The 17788-nt window shown below is 50.8% G+C and overlaps 2 protein-coding genes across 2 annotated transcripts; both read right to left on the bottom strand.

The window, feature by feature from the left end:
* Positions 1–1503: 1503 nt before the first annotated feature.
* LOC126085158 (cytochrome c oxidase subunit 6B2) lies at positions 1504–2602 on the bottom strand. The gene is made up of 3 exons (XM_049900225.1): positions 2491–2602; positions 1748–1848; positions 1504–1662 (listed from the first exon to the last, which is right to left on the bottom strand). Exons 1-3 carry the CDS (start codon positions 2600–2602, stop codon positions 1609–1611), a joined length of 267 nt encoding a protein of 88 aa, XP_049756182.1. The 3' UTR covers positions 1504–1608.
* A 749-nt stretch (positions 2603–3351) lies between these two features.
* GARIN5B (golgi associated RAB2 interactor family member 5B) lies at positions 3352–15836 on the bottom strand. The gene is made up of 10 exons (XM_049902367.1): positions 15687–15836; positions 14685–14839; positions 13625–13886; positions 13275–13299; positions 12985–13049; positions 12739–12842; positions 9685–9737; positions 9485–9597; positions 6750–9193; positions 3352–3433 (listed from the first exon to the last, which is right to left on the bottom strand). The coding sequence occupies exons 1-10, from the start codon at positions 15834–15836 to the stop codon at positions 3409–3411; spliced, it is 3396 nt and encodes a 1131-aa protein (XP_049758324.1). The 3' UTR covers positions 3352–3408.
* Positions 15837–17788: the final 1952 nt, after the last annotated feature.

Genomic DNA, 17788 nt, shown 5'->3' with positions numbered 1-17788 from the left:
TGAACGGTGCCCCAAGAGACTGCCTCAGGTAGAGCACCACTACCGGCAGTGACAAATAGCCCATGGCACACAGGCAGAAACCATATGAGTGTCCTGTGGCTGCCGTAACAAAATAACAAGCTGGATGGTTTACAAGAACAGAAATTCACACTTCTGGAGGCTGGAAGTCTGAAGTCAGGGGTCAGCAGCATCATGTTCTCTCTGGTCTCTAGTGGAGAATCCTACTGTCATGGATTGAATTATGTCCTCAAAAAATATGTGTCAACTTGGCTAGGTCATGACTTTGAGTATTGTATGATTGTCTACCATTTTGTCATCTGATGTGATTTCCCTATGTGTTGTAAATGCTATCGCTATGATGTTAATGAGATGCACTAGTGGCAGTTATATTGATGAGACCTACAAAATTAGACAGTGTCTTACGCCGATCTCTTTTGAGATATAAAAAAGACAAGAGAGCAGAGAGACAGGGAGACCTCATACCGCCAAGAAAGCATGCAGGGAGCAGAGCGCGTCCTTTGGACCTGAGGTTCCTGTGTGGAGAAGCTCCTAGACCAAGGGAAGATTGATGACAAGGACCTTCCTCCAGAGCCACAGTTCTACTCTGTTCTTTAGGGTCACTATGAGTCGGAATCGACTCGACAGCAACTGGTTTTTTGGAGCTGATGCCCTGAATTTGGACTTGTAGCCTACTAGACTATGAGAGAATAAATTTCTCTTTGTAAAGCCATTCACTTGTGGTATTTCTGTTATAGCAGCACTAGATGACCAAGACACCTACCTTGTCTCTTCTGGCTCCTGGTAGCCCCAGGTGTTCCTTGGCTTGTAGATGTATCTTCACATGATGTCCTTCCTCTATGGCTCTTCTCTTTTATAAGGACACCACTCATATAGGGTTAGGGCCCACCCTACTCCAGTATGAACTCATGTTAACTGACAACACCTTCAAACATCCTATTTCCAAACAAGGTCATGTTCACAGGTACCAGGGAACACAGTTCAACCGATAACACTGTCCAATCCAACCCTCCCCTTTCAGGTTGGAGAATCCAAGACCCAGTCTTGGTACACAGAAAACCCTCAGGGTCAGAGACAGGGATGGACTGAGGAATGGGGAGAAGAGTAAGCCAGGAGGGAGGCTGAGGATGGTCCAAGCTCAAGGGGAGGCAGCTGAGCGGTGGGGATGGGGATGAGGAGATGACTTGAGAGACAGGTAGGTGTGGGGATTGAAAGACAGGAAAACCCTGGAGCCATTTGGTGGGGAGCCTGGGAGCAGAAGGGGGCTGCCAGGAAAAGTGGTCCCCTGTCTGTCTGGACCAGGAAAGGGACCTTCACTTATTCCTACCACAAAAAGACTCCCCTTCCCCCACCCCAGGCCTGATGGAGCAGTAACATCGACCATTACCAGAACATGCTGGTTCGCCCCAGGGTGCGCTGAGACCCTCTAGACAGAGAATCCCTCATCCATCCTGGGGAGACATTAAACAGAAACATTAGCAACATTATCACTTTATTTGTGACTCAGAGATGGGGGCCGGGTCGCGGTCGCTGGGACACTTGAGGAATGGGGTCGCTGGGGCTGGACCCTCAGAAGCCGGGCTCGGGCAGTCAGATTTTGCCCGCAAAAGTACCCTCTTTGATCTGTTGATTCCAGCGCTGTACCTGGGGAGGGAGGGATGGGAAGCGGCCTTAGCCGTGGCCGAAGCCCTCCACCCTTTCTCCCTCCGTCCCCCTCTCGCCTCCTCACCCAACTGATGGGGCACAGCGAGTGGTACACGCGGAAATAGTACTCGCAGGGCTGCGTGCTCTTCCCGCGCCGGTTCATCCTCTTCAGGCAGCGGTGGTAGTCTGCGGGGCGGGGCGGCGAGTGGTATCACGCAGCCAGCCCCGCCTTCTCAGGGCCCGGGCCCGCCCCCACTCTAGGCCCCGCCTCTCCTCCGTGCTCCTCCAACTCCAGGTCTCGCCCCACTCCTCCCGGCCTCACCACTCACCTTTGCACCTCCCTCTGGGCCTGGCCCCGCCCCCTCGCCCCAGGCCCCACCTCTCCACACACGCTCCATCACTCCAGGTCCTGCCCCGCCCCTCCCCACTCCCTCCGGGCCCAGCCCCGCCCCCTCATCCAGGCTGCGCCTCTTCACACCACGCTCCTCAACTCCTGGCCTCGAAACGCGCCCTTCTCCCTTCCCTCCCGGCACAGCCACGCCTCCTCAGTCCAGGCCCCGCCCACACATCAAGTTCCTCCCCTCCGGGTCTTGCCAAGCCAATCCAGGCTCCTCCCCGCCTCTCTAGCCCCGCCCCTCTGCTCCAGGCCATCCCTCTCCATTCTTGGCCCCGCCCCTCCTGATATCCGCCCTCCACCCCAACGGTCTGTCAACCCACGACCCCTGCCGCCGGTCGGGAGTCTCTCCCGGTCGGTCTCCGGGTGGGGCTCGCCCCTCCCGGCCTGCCCTCGTCTCTCTCCTCTAACCCGGCCCCTGAGACCGCTCTTACCCAAGAAGTTCTGGTAGCAGTTACGGGTCTGGTTTTGGTTGGGGAAGCGAGGGTCGAAGGGCGGTGTGTGCCATTTCCCCTTGGGGGGCTTCTGGATGTCAGTACCCAACATCCACGGAGAAGGTGGGTACTGTGGGGCGGGAGGGGGGCTCCGTGGGGAGGGGGCGCTCCTGGCCCCGACCCCCACCCAGCTCCCGATCCCCCACCCACCCATACCCCCGCAGACTCCTGATCCCACCTTCCTGACCTCTCAAAGCTGATGTCAGCTGTTCCCACTGGGTCAAGTTGTGCTGGCTCTTGGGGCTCCCCTCTCATCTGGGGCCAAACGTGAGCACACCAAAGTCTCGGGCCGCCCAAAAGCGTGACACCCGCTGGATTGGCTGGAACCCCCATGACCCCAGCCAATGGGAGCTGCTGCGCTGCAGGGAATGTTCTGGAACGCGGGGCGGGGCCGATGGAGACCCCTCCTACCTCCCCTCCCCCTCCCACCACCAGCCTGTGAAACCCCCATAAGGCCAGAAGTTCATTGGGCTGGGCCAGGGTCCATCAGGACGCACATACCGGACTGAGGTCAGACGTATGCCGAGTCTTAGACTCAGGCATTTAATTTTGTGAAACTGGACTACTCTGTGGGCTCTCCCCCCCGCCCCCGCCCCCAATATATAAATGTATATAGATAGGTCTGGTCTCTACCGGAGAGGGAGAAGCCCCCCTTCCCAGCTTCTTCAGCACCTTGCTTCCTATAGTAGGGGTGCACTTGACCCTGGTGACCTGCAGGGGAAAAGGAAAGAGAGAGGGAAGGGTCTGGACTCCTGGGACCCTGAGGCCAGGTCTAGGATGGGTCTCCAAGGTCTCAGGGGTACCTGACTACGGCTCTTCTGGACTCTTTGCTGAGGTTGAGTTTCCTGGATCCTGCTATTAAAAAGGCTGGGGACGCTGCATGCTAGAGGGAAAAAGAAAGCAAGAGAGGGCTTTGGAGGGCTGGCAATAAAATAGTATGTGACCCCTGACTGTCAGTGGGGGCGTGCATGTTGCTACAATGCTGAACAGTGGAGCTTTGAGAGGAAGATGGGTTGTAAGAAAGGCCTGGCAATCTACTTCTAAATATCGGCCCCTGAGATCGGAAGAACTAGATGGTGCCCAGCTACCACTACCTACCATTCTAATCAGGGTGACAATAGATGGACCCTGATAGAACTGGATAAAAATGTGGAACAGAACCCCAAATTCCTAAAAAAAAAAAAAAAAAAAAAGACCTACTGGACTGGTTAATACTTGAGGACTCCCTGAGACTATTGCTCTGACATACCCTTCTAACCGTGGACCAAAATCAGCCCCTGAGGTCTCCTTTTAGTTAAAAAACAGAATGGCACAGAAAATAAAGAATATCACCTGAGAGTACCGTGCTCCTTTAAAAAATCATCCATGAGACCAAATGGTCAACGATTGCCTTAAAACAAAGATGAGAAGGCAAGGGAGCAGGGAAACTAGATGAATGGGAACGGAACAACCAGAACAGAAATAATGACATGTTCACGTATTGTGAAGAATATAACCAATGTCACTTAACAAATTGTGTAGAAATTGTTGAATGGGAACATAAACTGCTGTGTAAACCTTCATTGAAAAGATAATATTATTAAAAAAAAAAAAAAAACAAAACAACAACAAAAAAACCATATGGAGCAAAATGGGCCAATCCACAACCGATCATGGGGATGGTGCAGGACCAGGCAGCATTTAGTTCTGTTGATGCATGGGGTGACCATTAATCAGACCTGACTCTATAGCAATTAACAACATGACTCAAGACAGTTGAGCCTGGGCTGGAATCTGGGTCCCCACCACCTCCTACAAACCCGAGCAAGTGGCCTCACCTCTTGGAATCAAACTCAGTTTCCCTACTAGATTTCCCTCCCTCCTGCCTCATTAATATCAGGCCTGACTGTGGGTCATTCAGGCCAGATCCAAATGTCAGAATATTTCTTGCCTCTTAAAAAGTCCTTTCTTGTCTCCACTTCCTCCACCAGCTACCTCTGCACTTCTCTCCCCTTCTACCAAAATTCTTCAATAGGCTTGTCTCCCAGTCCTCTCTCTTTTTTTTAAGTTATGGTAAAATACACATGGCATAAAATTCACCATTTTAAAATGTACAATCCATGGCATTAAGTACATTCCTGATATTGTGCAGCTAGCACCACTATTTCCAGAACATTCTCCTCACTCCAGAAGGAAACCCTGTATCCACTAAGCATCACTCTCCATTCCCCCCATTTCTCGGGCAATCACTAATTTACTCTCTGTCACTGTGGATTTACTTTGAATTTTTCCTGCAAATGGATTCATACAATATGTGGCCTTTCGTATCTGGCTTTTGTCACTGTAACATTTTCAAGATCCATCCACTTCGTAGTGTGTCAATCCCTCTCTTTTTTTATACACTTAATCCTGCTCCCAAGGAGCCCTGGTGGCACAGTGGCTAAAGTGCTCTGCTGCTAACTGAAAGTTCAGCAGTAGGAGAAAAATGTGACAATCTGCTTCCATAAAGATTTACGGCCTTGGAAACCTTATGGGGGCAGTTCTACTCTGGCCTACAGGGTTGTTACGAGTCAGAATCAACTCAATGGCAATGGGAATCCTGCTCCTGGACCTTGAGTGGCAAAAGTGGATTTGTGATTGGCTGCTAACCTAAGGGCTAGAAGTTCAAGCCCACCCAGTGGCATCATAGAAGAAAGGCCTGGGAATCTGCTTGTGTAAAGATTGTTGTATTTCTGTTAGAGCCATCCATTTGTGATATTTCTGTTACAGCAACACTAGATAACTAAAACATCTGTCTACACTCACTCGCTGATGGCCTCATCCAGTCTCATAGCTTTAAGTACTGTCCACACGCCGATGACTCCCCTGAACTTTCGGAGGCACGCATCCACTCACTGCCTATTCCAGTGGCTTCTCCTGACATCTCAAAATCATGACATCCAAAATGTAATTCCTGATCTTTTCGCCTAAACCTACTCCACTTACCATCTTCCTCATTGCCGTTGATGGCCCCTACTTCCTTCCAGAGTCTCAGAACCCCGAACCTCACAGTTATCCTTGATTCCACTCTTTCTTTCACATCATACGTCCAATCTATGAACCAATCTGTTGGCTCAAACTTCAAAGTTACCTCTGGAATCCCACCACTTCTCAATACCTCTAGCACCTCCACTCTTGTCCAAACCCCCATCATCTCAAGCCTGGGGTATTGCAACGGACTCCCTGTTGCACCCATTCCCCCTCCACATTTTCCACACCCCAGACAGACAGAGCCCCTTCCAACATAAATTAGTTCCCACCATTCTCCTCATCAAAATACTCCACCTCACTCAGAATCAAAGCCAAATTCCTTATAATTGCCTGCAAGGTCAGTCTTACACGAACCAGCTCCCCGTTACCCCTTTGACCCCATTTCCTACTTTCCCTCCCCTGCCTCCCTTGCTTACTCTGTATCTCACCCTGTATTTTTTTATTCCTTCATGCACACTCCTGCCTCAGGGACTTTACATTGGCCCTTCCTTCTGCTGGGAGTGCTTGCCCTTCCCCTCCCCCCGCAATGTCCCCATGGCTTCCTCCCTCCCTTCAGATGGCTTCACACGAATGACACTAACTCAATGAGGCCTATCTAGACCACCCAATCCAGTACAGCAAACTGCCTACCCTACACTCCTAATCCTCCTTACGCTGCTCTTTTCCCATAGAACTTGTCGCCTTTTAATGTTCAATATAATTAACTTGTTTTTTATTGTCTGACACCCAGCCTGGGACAGGGTTTCCCAGCCTCAGCACTCTTGATATTTTTGGGCCAGTGCATTCTTTGTTGTGGTGGCGGGGAGGGGCCGTCCTGGGCATTGTATGATGTTCAGCAGCATTCCTGGCCTCCACTCACTAGATGTCAGTAGCACACCTTCCCCCATTACTTGCCGCTATATTCCTAGTGCCTACAGCAATGCCTAGCATAAACCCTAGCATAGTTGACACTATATATTGAATGCATGAAGAAAAGTGGAAAGAGGGAATGATTGTCTCTACCTCAAAGACGGTACGGACAGTCCCCTATTGCTCACTGCTATATCCCTAGTGTCTAGAACAATGCTTAGCACATAGCTGACACTCAATATATAGATATTGAGTGCATGAAAAAAAGTGGAAAAGGAACAATCGTCCCTATCTCACAGATAATGGAGTTGGCAGTAAAGGTTGGTTGTTACCCAAAATACCTGGACAGGGCAGGCAAGATGCCCAATTCCTCTTTTATCACCTCCACCTGGGTGGCCGTATCTCTCACACTCTCAGTTTCCAAATGCATGGGCAAGAGAATGCCTGAGGATGACCCCATCATGGCCAGGGGCTTCTGGTTGGGTATCCGAATGGGCTGTTGAGATAACCTCACGGTTTCTTGGGGCATCCTGGTCGGGGCCTCCATCCCTGATGGGGGCAGTGGGATGGGTGGCTGTGGCAGGTCCTCCCACTTGGAGGCGGGCAGAGGGATGGGAGGCTGGGGACCACTCTCCACACTCAGGCTGGTGGATGGAGGCAAGGACCTCAAAGACACCTTAGAACCATCCTCTGGGTCCCAGGCCTGCTCCTCCACAGCCACCCAGTGCTGCGTGCTCTCTTTTACCCAGGTGACTAACTCTGGCTGCTCCCTGACCACCACCGGTGACCTCTTCAGCCAGGACAACTGGCTGTGGTTGGGGGAAACTGAGGGCACCCTAGACAAACAGGACTCCTCAGAATTCATGGAGAGCCAGGAGGGCAGAGTAGTCACCGCAGGCCTCGAGTGCTGCTCTTTGGAGTTTGCCATGACCATCAACTTGGTGAGGGCAAGGCCCTCCACAGAGAAGGGCCTACTGTGCTCCAGCGCAGGTCCGTGGAGGCTCAGCTCCTTTGTCTTGATCCACCTCTTCTGCTGCTCCATCTCCTTGGACTTGAGGCCCGGAAGGTCCACAATGATCTCCTCCTTCTTCTTGTAGAATTTGTCCTCCGACTTCCCCATGCCCTTCAAGCCCTCTAAGGTCACCTCCCGGGTTTTGCTAACCAGGACCTCTGCAGACATCTTCTTGGTCATGCCGGAGGGCAACTCCAGGGACCGAGTCTGGGTCCTCTGCTCTACCACATTCGTCTCCTGGGCACCCATTATCACCACCGGCTCAGGTCTCACTTCAGGTTGGCTTCTCTCCAGCATGTCTACTCTGTGACTTCCTGCTGGCAACATGGTGGTGTCGGCAGGGATCTTCTCCAATGAGGTGAGTGGGCTGAATGCTCTCTGATATTGGGCAGGTGAGGTCAGGGCCTTCTGGGATGGGGTAGGTAGGAAGAAAGACTTCCTGTTTGGGGTAGGGGAGGACGTGGGCTTCTGGAGAATGACAGGGACAGCTGGGGCCTTCTGGGATGGGACAGGGAGAGGAGGGGCCTTCTGGGACGGGACAGAAACAGGTGGAACCTTCTGGGATGCGACAGGGACAGGAACACCTTGGGTCTTCTGGGAGGGGACAATGACAGGCGGGACCTTCTGAGATGGAACAGGAACATGAGGGGCCTTTTTGGATGGAACAGGGACAGGGGGGACCTTTTGGGATGGGACAGAAAAAACTGGGGCCTTCTGGGATGGGACAGGGGGGATCTTCTTGGATGGGACAGGAACAATTGGGGCCTTCTGGGATGGGACAGGAACAGTTGGGGCCTTCTGGGATGGGACAGGGACAACTGGGGCCTTCTGAGATGGCATAGTGATAGGTAGGGCCTTCTGAGATAGGACAGGAATATGAGGGACCTTCTGGGATGGGGCAGAAATAACTGGGGCCTTCTGGGATGGGACAGAGACAGGCAGGGCCTTCTGAGATGGGACAGAGACAGCTGGGGCCTTCTGGAGAATAACAGGTACAGCTGGGGCTTTCTGAGAGGGGGCAGCTGCAGCTGGGGCCTTCTGGGATGGGGCAGGTATAGCTCGGGCCTTCTGGGATGGGACAGTGACAGGTGGGGCCTTCTGAGATGGGACAGGAATACGAGGGACCTTTTGGGATGGAACAGAAACAACCGGGGCCTTCTGGGATGGGACAGGGACAGGCATGGCCTTCTGAGATGGGACAGAGACAAATGGGTCCTTCTGGGGAACAGCAGGTACAGCTGGGGCCTTTTGAGGAACAGCAGATATAGCTGGGGCCTTCTGGGATGGGGCAGGTACAGCTGGGGACTTCTGGGGTGGGGCATGTTCAGCTGGAGCCTTCTGGGATGAGACAGGGACAACAGTGGCCTTCTTGGGAACAACAGGCACAATGGAGACCTTCTGGGGCACAGCAGGTACAGCGGCAACCTTCTGGGACTGGTCAAGGATGAATGGAGTCTTCCCAGATGTGGCAGGGACAGACAGGGCCTTCTGAGAGGCTGGTGGCCTGGTCTGCATATTGTGCCTGTGGAGGGAGGGGTAGGGTGTACCCCGGTAGAAGGTGGTGGTTTGAGTAGTCGGGGAGAAGGAGGACGAGGTCAAGGTGGTGGACGTGGCATCCATGAGGTCTTCAATGTTCTGCTGCCACAGGTACTGCTCCAGTTGGTCATAGGAGATCGTTGAGGAGAAATCAGGGCTGTCCTCTGAGATGCAGTGAGAAGGGGTCTCCATCATGCACCTGGAGATAGTGACCCTCCCAGACTCAGACAAGTGGACCTGCGAGCAGACAGGGGACAGGAGAGATGATAGTCAGAGGCAGGGGCTGGCACCTCCTCTCACAGACCCAGGAGTCTGGGTCCCCAGTTCCTCCTTCCTCAGACCCAGGAGTCTGACCCCCAGTCCTCTCTTCCATCAACCCAGATGTCTGGCCCCTTCCACCCTCAGACCCAGGAGTTTGGGTCCCCAGACCCTCCTCTCTCAGACCTCAGAGTCTGGATCCCCAGACCCCTCCTCCTTCAGATCCAGGAGTCCAGGACCCCCACCCCTCCTCCTCCTACTCCCTCAGACCCAAAAGTCTGAGCCCCCGGTCCCCAGTATATAGCTGGCCTTGGAGGACTCCTTCTGGTTGACCGTGCTGGAAATGATGCTGAAGATGGTCCGGATGGTGATGCTGGGCTTCTCTGCGGGGAGAGCAGCCTGAGCCCCCAGGGAAAGGCCAGACCCACAAGGGGGTTCACTACTGGGGCAGAGGGATCGGGTGCTCTTACCTGGAAGTGGGATTTCTGTCTGAGAACTATCACAGGTGGGGTCTGAGCTCGACCTGTAGGAGGAGGATCCATGTTTTCTTTTTGTGTTTTTAAAAAATTAATTAATTTATTTTTAAATTTTATTTACTTTGTTATTGCCGTTGTTGAGAATACACACAGTAATAAATACACCAATTCAACTGTTTCTACGTGTACAATTCAGGGACAATGATTATATTCTGCAAGTTGTGCAACCATTCTCAACTTTCTCTTTGTTGTTCCTCGCTCATTAACATAAATTCCTGCCCCCTAAGCTTCCTATCTAATCTTTGTTGTTGTCAGTTTGATCCCTTATAGATGGATCTTGAAAGAGCACAATCCTCAAGGCAGACATTTTTTACTAGTTAAGCTAAACTATTGTCTAGGTTTAAGAAGACTTCAGGGGATATTTCTGGTTTAAGGTTGAAAGATTATCTCAGGGCAATAGTTTCAGGAGTCCATTCAGTCAGCATGGATCCAGGGTATCTGGATTCCAAAAGAATTTGAAATTCTGTTCTGCATTTTCCCCTTTTTGATCAGGATTCTTCTACAGAATCTTTGTTCAAAATGTTCAGTAATGGTAGCTGGGCACCAGCCAGTTGTTCTGGTCTCATGGCAAAGGAGGCAGTTGTTCCTGAAGGCAGTTAGCCACACATTCCATTTCCTCCTCCTATTCCTGATTTTCCTTCTTCATCTGTTGTTCCAGGCAAATAGAGACCAACTGTTGTGACTTGGATGGCTGTTTACAAGTTTTTAAGACCCCGGGCACTACATGATGAACTAGGAGGTAGAACGGAAGAACTAAACACCTTATTAGGCCAACTAATTGGGATGTCCCGTGAAACCATGACCCTAAACATCTAAACCAAAGAAACAAATCCTGTGACGTATTTGGTTGTACATAAGCAGCCTAAGTAGCTACTTTTGTTGTTGTTGTTGTAAATCACACAAACTTTGCCAATTTAACTTTTTACAGGTGTACAGCTTATTGACAGCACTTACAATAATTCGCTGTCTTTTTGTATTTTTTTAAGTAATAATTTTAAGTTATCCCCATGCCTCCTTCCCTACAGTCCCTGATAACCTCTAACAAGCTTTGATCTCTATGGATTTGCCTATTCTGGACATTTCATATAAGCATTTTCATACAGTATTTGTCCTTTTTTGCCTGACTTATTTCACCCAGCGTGTTGTTTTCGAGGTTCTTCCATAGAGTGTTATGTATCAGAACTTCATTTCTCTTTATGGCAGAATCATATTCAATTACATGCATGGGCCACATTTTGTTTATCCATTTATCTATTGATGGACACTTGGGTTGTTTCCACCTTTTGGCTATTGTGAACAGTGCTGCTATGAGCATTAGTATACAAGATCTGTTTGAACTCCTACTTTCAAGTCTTTTGGGAATATGCTGAGGAGTGGAATTGCTGAGTCATAAGGTAATACCCTGGGTTGTGCAAACAGCTAAAATGCTCGGCCACTAACCCGAAGGTTGGCGATTTGAACCTACCCAGCGGCTCTGCAGGAGAAAAGACCCGGCAATTTGCTCCTGTAAAATATTACAACCTAGGAAACCCAGGGGCAATTTTACTCTGTCACGTGGGGTTGCTATGAGTCAGAATCGACTAGATGGCACTCAACAACAACAAAAAAAGAAAAACATAAAATTTACCCTTTTAACCATTTTTTAAAAGCTTTATTGTGGTGAAAATATACATAACAAAACATAAACCATCTCAACAATTTCTACATGCACAACTCAGTGGCATTAAGTACATTCACAATGTTGTGTAACCATCACCTCTATCTATTTCTGGATCTTTTTCACCACCCCAAACAGAAACTGTATACCCGTTAAACAATAACTCCCCATTACCCACCCCTAGCCCCTGGTGACCTCTACTCTACTTTCTGTCTCTATGTATTTGCTTATTCTCGGTATTTCATTTTGGTCTAACAACCTGCGATTTGCAGATGACATAACCTTGCTTGCTGAAAGTGAAGAGGCCCTGAAGCACATACTGATGAATATCAAAGACTACAGCCTTCAGTATGGATTGCACCTCAACATAAAGAAAACAAAAATCCTCACAACTGAATCAATAAGCAACATCATGATAAACGGAGAAAAGACTGAAGTTGTCAAGGATTTCGTTTTACTTGGATCCACAATCAATGCCCATGGAGCAGCAGTCAAGAAATCAAATGATGCATTGCATTGGGCAAATCTGCTGCAAAAGACCTCTTAAAGTGTTAAAAAGCAAAGATGTCACTTTGAGGACTAAGGAGGGCCTGACCCAAGCCATGGTGTTTTCAATTGCCTCATATGCATGTGAAAGCTGGATAATGACTAAAGAAGATGGAAGAAGAATTGATGCCTTTGAATTATGGTGTTGAAGAAGAATACTGACTACGCCATGGACTGCCAAAAGAACGAAAAAATCTCTTGGAAGTACAGCCAGAATGCTCCTTAGAAGCAAGGATGACAAGATTTCATCTCACGCACTTTGGACATGTTATCAGGAGGGACCAGTTCCTAAAGGACATCATGCTTGGTAAAGTAGAGGGTCAACGAAATAGAGGAAGACCCTCAGTGAGATGGATTGACACAGTGGCTGCAACAATGGGCTCAAGCATAACAATTGTGAGGATGGCGCAGGACCAGGCAGTGTTTTGTGCTGTTGTATCTAGGGTCGCTATGATTTGGAACCGACTTGATGGCACCTAACAACAATAGGTATTTCATAAGGAGCCCTGGTGGCGCAATGGTTAAGCCCTCAGTTGCTAACCATAAGGTCGGCGGTTTGAGCCCACCCAGCCTCTCCGCAGTAGAAAGACCTGGCAATCTGTTCCCAGAAAGATTACAGCCTAGAAAACTCTATAGGGCAGTTTTACTCTGTCTCATAGGTTTGATTATGAGTCAGAATTGAGTCGACGGCACCCAACAACAACAACATTGGACTTTGGGGTCTGGGGCAGACCATGGTCCTCTCATCCTTCCCCCATTAGCAGCGAGGGGAGGGGCAAGCCCACCTCTTTTCTGTAGGCTTCTTCCTACTGTCAGTCGATTCCAGCTGCGACCAGATGAGAGGCACAGAGTCACCCACGGCCTGAGACTTGAATTTTCGCTTTAGAGCCTGAGGGTGGGGCCAAGGAGGGACAGTGAGGCCAGGCGAGGCAGCCCCCCACGGTCCCCCCTCCCCGCTCGCGCGTGTGCGCACGCGCACACCCACTCACCCACCGAGCCAGTGCCCAGCAGTGTTTCCAGGGCCTGCTCACCTTGGCCTTCCGTTGTCTCTGGGAGAACAGCAGCTTGTAAGGAAAGACAGGCTTGGTGACCCTGACTGGGAAGAGAGGAGACGGAAGGTTAGGGAGCCTCAGGGAGGAGAAAGCGTGGGTCCCGACTCGGACCAGTAGGAGCAGTATCTACGTGAGGGGAGAGGATGTGAGGGGACTTCAAGGACGCCCGGGAGACAGAGGAGCCTAGGATCTGAAGCTTCATCCACACCCGGGGGGTTGAGAGCCAGAAGACGCAGACATGGGCCTGAGAGATGCTAGAACCTGCTCACCTGAACGCTTGGACTGGGACGGGTCCTGTGGGCGGGAAGGAGGGCAGTCAGGAGAGAAACAACCTCTTTCCGGTTTCTACAACTCCATGACCTACCCGCAGGGAGTCTGGGAACCTCCAGCCCCTCCTCCCTCAGACCCAGGAGTCCAGGCGCCTGGCCCCCTCCCTCAGACCCAGGAGTCCCGCCCTTCGGCCCCTCTCCCTCAGGCCAGGAGTCCCGCCCCCAGCCCCATTCTTGGGGATCCTGGACTTAAGGCTCTAGGTGCTCACTCCCTCTGGAATCTAGAAGCATGGGTGCCTAGTCCCTCTCCTCTCCTTCATCGCCATGGGTCTGTGGACTCAGAGCCCCACCTGGAGGCGCCAGGTGGAGGCGAAAGGTGAAGACCGGGACAGGTCCCCCGGAGGCGGAGTGTGCAGGGTCCTGGGGGCCCAGCTGGTGGTTGGCTCCTGAAGCAGATTGATAAGGCGGATCCAGCGGTCAAACAAGAAGCCCACCTCGTAGTCGGGGGCGTCCAGCTCCAGGTAGTAGTAGCGACCGGTGGCCAGGCGCAGCTTCAGGCGCCAGGCGGCCAGGTCGTGGACGTACAGGTGGACCAGGTCCAGCGGGATCATCCTGGGGGGCGGGGGGCAGGAGAGGATGGTGGTGTTATTGGTTGAATTATGTCGCCCCAAAATATGTGTTGTAAATCCTAACTCCTGTAACTGTGGTTATAATCCCATTTGGGAATGGATTTTCTTTGTTATGTTAAGATGGCAAATCCGTGTAAAGTGTGTTTTAAACCAATCACCTTTGAGATATAAAAAGAGCAGATTAGGACAGAGAAGCAAGCAGAGATGGGGGAAGACAGATGCCACACCACAAGAAGATCACCAGGGAACCAAGGAACAAGGACCTTCCCCTAGAGAGGACAAAGAGAGAAAGCCTTGCCCTAGAGCTTTCCTAAATGTGAAATAATAAATTTCTGTTTGTTGAAGCCAGAGCTTCAAACCTAGTTCCTTACAGGTCGAACCCCTGCTGAGAATTTGCGTTTCTAACACATTCCCAAAAATCCATTGCCATCAAGTCAATTCCGACTCATAGTGACCCCACAGGACAGAGTAGAATTGCCCCTAAGGTTTCCAAGGAGCGCCTGGTGGATTTGAACTGCCAGGCAATGCTAATGCTGCTGGTTAGGGACCAGTTCTAAGAACCACTATTGGAGCAGTGGTTCTCAAATTTTATTATACAGAAGAATCACCTGGGGAGCTTGACAAAATGTAGATTCTCATTCAGTGTATCTGGGGTGGAAATGCAAACCAGGACAAACCGGTTAGATAGATGTTTTTGTTATAGCAGCACTAGATAACTAAGACAGGTGGGTAGTGCAGGGGGCACAGTGCAGGTACAGAGCGGGATGGGGGGTAGAGGCACCTGGTGAGGATGAGGTTGGAAGAGTCCCTGCCCTCGGGGGGCTTTGCGATCAGCAGGATGTCTGGCAGCACCAGGCCAGGCAGGGTGGCGGCCACACCCATGGTCAGGCGGTTGGAGCCATGATGCAGGTACACAGGCCCCCCTCGATGTGTTACCTGGGGTGGCCAGGGAAAGGGGCTGGGACCACACCTTTCTCCCAGTGCTCTTCAGGCACCCCCGCCCAAGCCCTCAGCTGCCTTGTGCCTACCTGGACCCAGATCCCAGACCGGTTACTGTCAAGTCAACTCTGACTCCTGCACGACCCCATGTGTGTCAGAATAGAACTGTGCTCTACGGGGTTTTCAATGGCTGATTTTCAGAAGCAAATCGCCATGCCTTTCTTCCAAGGTGCCTCTGGGTGGCTTCAAACCACCAACCTTTCAGTTACCAGCTGAGCACTTAACCATTTGCACCGGTCAGGGACTCTAACTCAGATCCCCTCCCCCCCCACCAAAAAACCAAACCAGTTGCCACTGAGTCAACTTCTACTCATGGAGGCCCAAGTGTGTCAGAGTAGAACTGTGCTGCACAGGGTTTTCGATGGCTGATTTTTTGGAAGTAGATTGCCAGGTCTTTCTTCCAAGATACCTCTGGGTGGACTTGACTCTCCAACCTTCTGGTTAGCAGCTAAATGCTTAAATGTACCACCCGGAGACTCAGATCCAGATTCCCCCCAAAACCAAAACCAGTTGCTGTTGAGTCAGCTCTGACTCATGGCGCCCCCTAGTGTGCAGACCAGAAGTGTGCTCCATAGGGTTTCCAAGGCTGTGACCGTTTGGAAGCAAATCACAAGGCCTTTCTTCTGAAGCACCTCAGGGTAGATTCAAACCACTAACCTTAACCGTTTGAGTCACCCAAGGACTCTGACCCAACTCCCAGTTCCTCCAAAAATATCCCCTTCCTCCCCAGGTGCCTCGCTCCCATCTAGCCCCTCTCAGCCCCAGGGCAGAAGGAGCTGGGGACCTGGACAAAGTTACTCTCGAACATGGGCAGCGGGCGGAGGGGCAGGTACTCGCCCTTCTGGAGGGTCTTCTGGAGCTCGCCCAGAATGGGGACCCATTTCAGGGGGCTCTGGAAAGGCTCCAAGCGCCCGATGTTCAGGAGCCAGTTCATGGTGGCTGCAGGAGGGGTGGGCACAGCACAGAGTCAGGGATCCAGGTATGTGGCCTGCCTGGTCCCCCAGCCCACAGGCCTTGGCCTCTTGGGTTTCACAGGTCCCTGGAGCTCAGCAGTCACAGAGGGTGGGCCTTCCCCAAGGCTAGGAGACAGAGGCCTTGGCCATGGCCGGGTGAGGGTGGGTGGTACTAGCCGGTGGGAGGAGCCTGCAGTAGAGAGGCTTTGTGACATCATCAGACATACAGGGGACTCATCCTGGAAACTATCCAGGCTCACTTCTCCTATGGGGATATGGCCTGGAGCCTTGGGGGCTGGGCTGGGTGGAATCAGGACCCTAGAACCAGGCTGGGCCCACCCCCCACATACCCACCCACCCACATACTCCCACTCCAGACGCAAACCAGTGACAAACCAGGGTCCCTGGTCTTAAAATCTTGTGAGCAGCCATTTAAAATACAACTATTGGTCTCTACTTGTCAGGAGCAAAAGGGAAAGAAGGAAATAAACTCTCAGACAAGAAGCTAGTCTACAGAGCTTATAGCCTACAGGAGCCACGGCCTCATCTACCCTGAGACCAGAAAAACTAGATGGTGCCCAGCTACCACTACTGACCATTCTGATCAGGGCCACAGTAGATGGACCCTGATAGATCAGGAGAAAAAAGCAGAACAGAACTCAAATCCTAAAAAGTCCAGACTTACTGAACCCGTTGAGACCAGAGGACTCCCTGAGACTATCCCCTGAAATACTCTTTAAACCTTGAACTGAAACTATCCCCTGAGGTCACCTTTTAGCAAAATAATAGATTGACACACAAAATAAAGCATACTACCCCTGAGTATGGTGCTCCATTAAGAAAAACCATCTATATGAGACCAAAAAGTCAACAATAACTTTAAAGCAAAGATGAGAAGATAAGGGGGCAGGGAAACTAGAGTACTGGAAATGGAACAACCAGAATGCAATTAAAGAGAGGTTGACACATTGTGAAAAATGTAGCTAATGTCACTGAACAATTTGTGTATAAATTGTCAAACAGGAACCTAATTTGCTGTGTAAACTTTCACTGAAAAAACAATTAAAAAAAAAAAATCAGGGTCCCTGGGAGGGTCTGGGATACTGTAAACTGATGATTCTCCAATGGGTTCTGACTCTATGAGGAGCAACCTGACTTACAACCCCAATTCCACCAACGCTGCTTCTCTTGACCCTAGGTAAGACCTATGCCCTCTCTGAACCCCGATGTAGTCTACTGAATTGTGACTCCCAAGACATAAAGTCCTAACCCCTGTATCTGTGGATGTGATCCTGTCTGGAAATAGGGATTTTCTTTTGTTATGTTAATGAGACCACACCAGAGCCAAGTGAGTCCTAAACCTAATCACTTCTGAGTTATAAAAAGAGCAAAATAAACAAACATGGGGGAAGACAGATGCCACGTGAGGACCCGTCTACAAGCGAAGGAGTGCCAAGGATTGCCAGCTGACACTAGGAACAAGGAGAGAGACCTATAGGAGGAATAGATGTGGCTGAGACCCTGATTTGGATTTTTAGCCTCTAGATCTGTGATAAAATAAAGTTCTATTCTTTAAACCACCCACTTGTGATATTTCTGTTATAGCAGCACTAGCTAAGATGGGAGTAGTGGTGGCTCAGTGGTAGAATTCTGGCCTTCCGTGCGGGGAGACCTGGGTTTGATTTCCAGCCAGTGCATCTCACGAGCAGCCACCACCTGTCTGTCAGTGGAGACTTCCATGTTACTATGATGCTGAACAGGTTTTAGCAGAGCTTCCAGACTAAAATAGTCTAAGAAGAAGGTCCTGGTGATCAGCTTTGGAAAATCAGCCAATAAAAACCCTATGGATCCCAATGATCCCATCTGGAACTGATCATGGGGACAGCACAGGACCAGGCATCCCTCCATTCCACTGTGCGTGGGGTCACCATGA

Source organism: Elephas maximus, chromosome 11 (genome assembly GCF_024166365.1).
Source record: "Elephas maximus indicus isolate mEleMax1 chromosome 11, mEleMax1 primary haplotype, whole genome shotgun sequence".
Taxonomy (NCBI): Eukaryota; Metazoa; Chordata; class Mammalia; order Proboscidea; family Elephantidae; genus Elephas; species Elephas maximus.
This window is presented reverse-complemented; position numbering and strand designations above follow the sequence as displayed.

Coding starts and splice junctions, on each gene's coding strand:
- LOC126085158 (XM_049900225.1), bottom strand. CDS start 2,602: ATGTTGGGTACTGACATCCAGAAGCCCCCCAAGGGGAAATGGCACACA. Junction 1,849..2,490: donor CTGCTACCAGAACTTCTTGG/GTAAGAGCGGTC, acceptor CCCGCCCCGCAG/ACTACCACCGCTGCCTGAAG. Junction 1,663..1,747: donor CGCTGTGCCCCATCAGTTGG/GTGAGGAGGCGA, acceptor CTCCCTCCCCAG/GTACAGCGCTGGAATCAACA.
- GARIN5B (XM_049902367.1), bottom strand. CDS start 15,836: ATGAACTGGCTCCTGAACATCGGGCGCTTGGAGCCTTTCCAGAGCCCC. Junction 13,300..13,624: donor CCTCCACCTGGCGCCTCCAG/GTGGGGCTCTGA, acceptor TCCCGCCCACAG/GACCCGTCCCAGTCCAAGCG. Junction 3,434..6,749: donor ATCTTGCCTGCCCTGTCCAG/GTATTTTGGGTA, acceptor TTTTCCCTCTAG/CATGCAGCGTCCCCAGCCTT.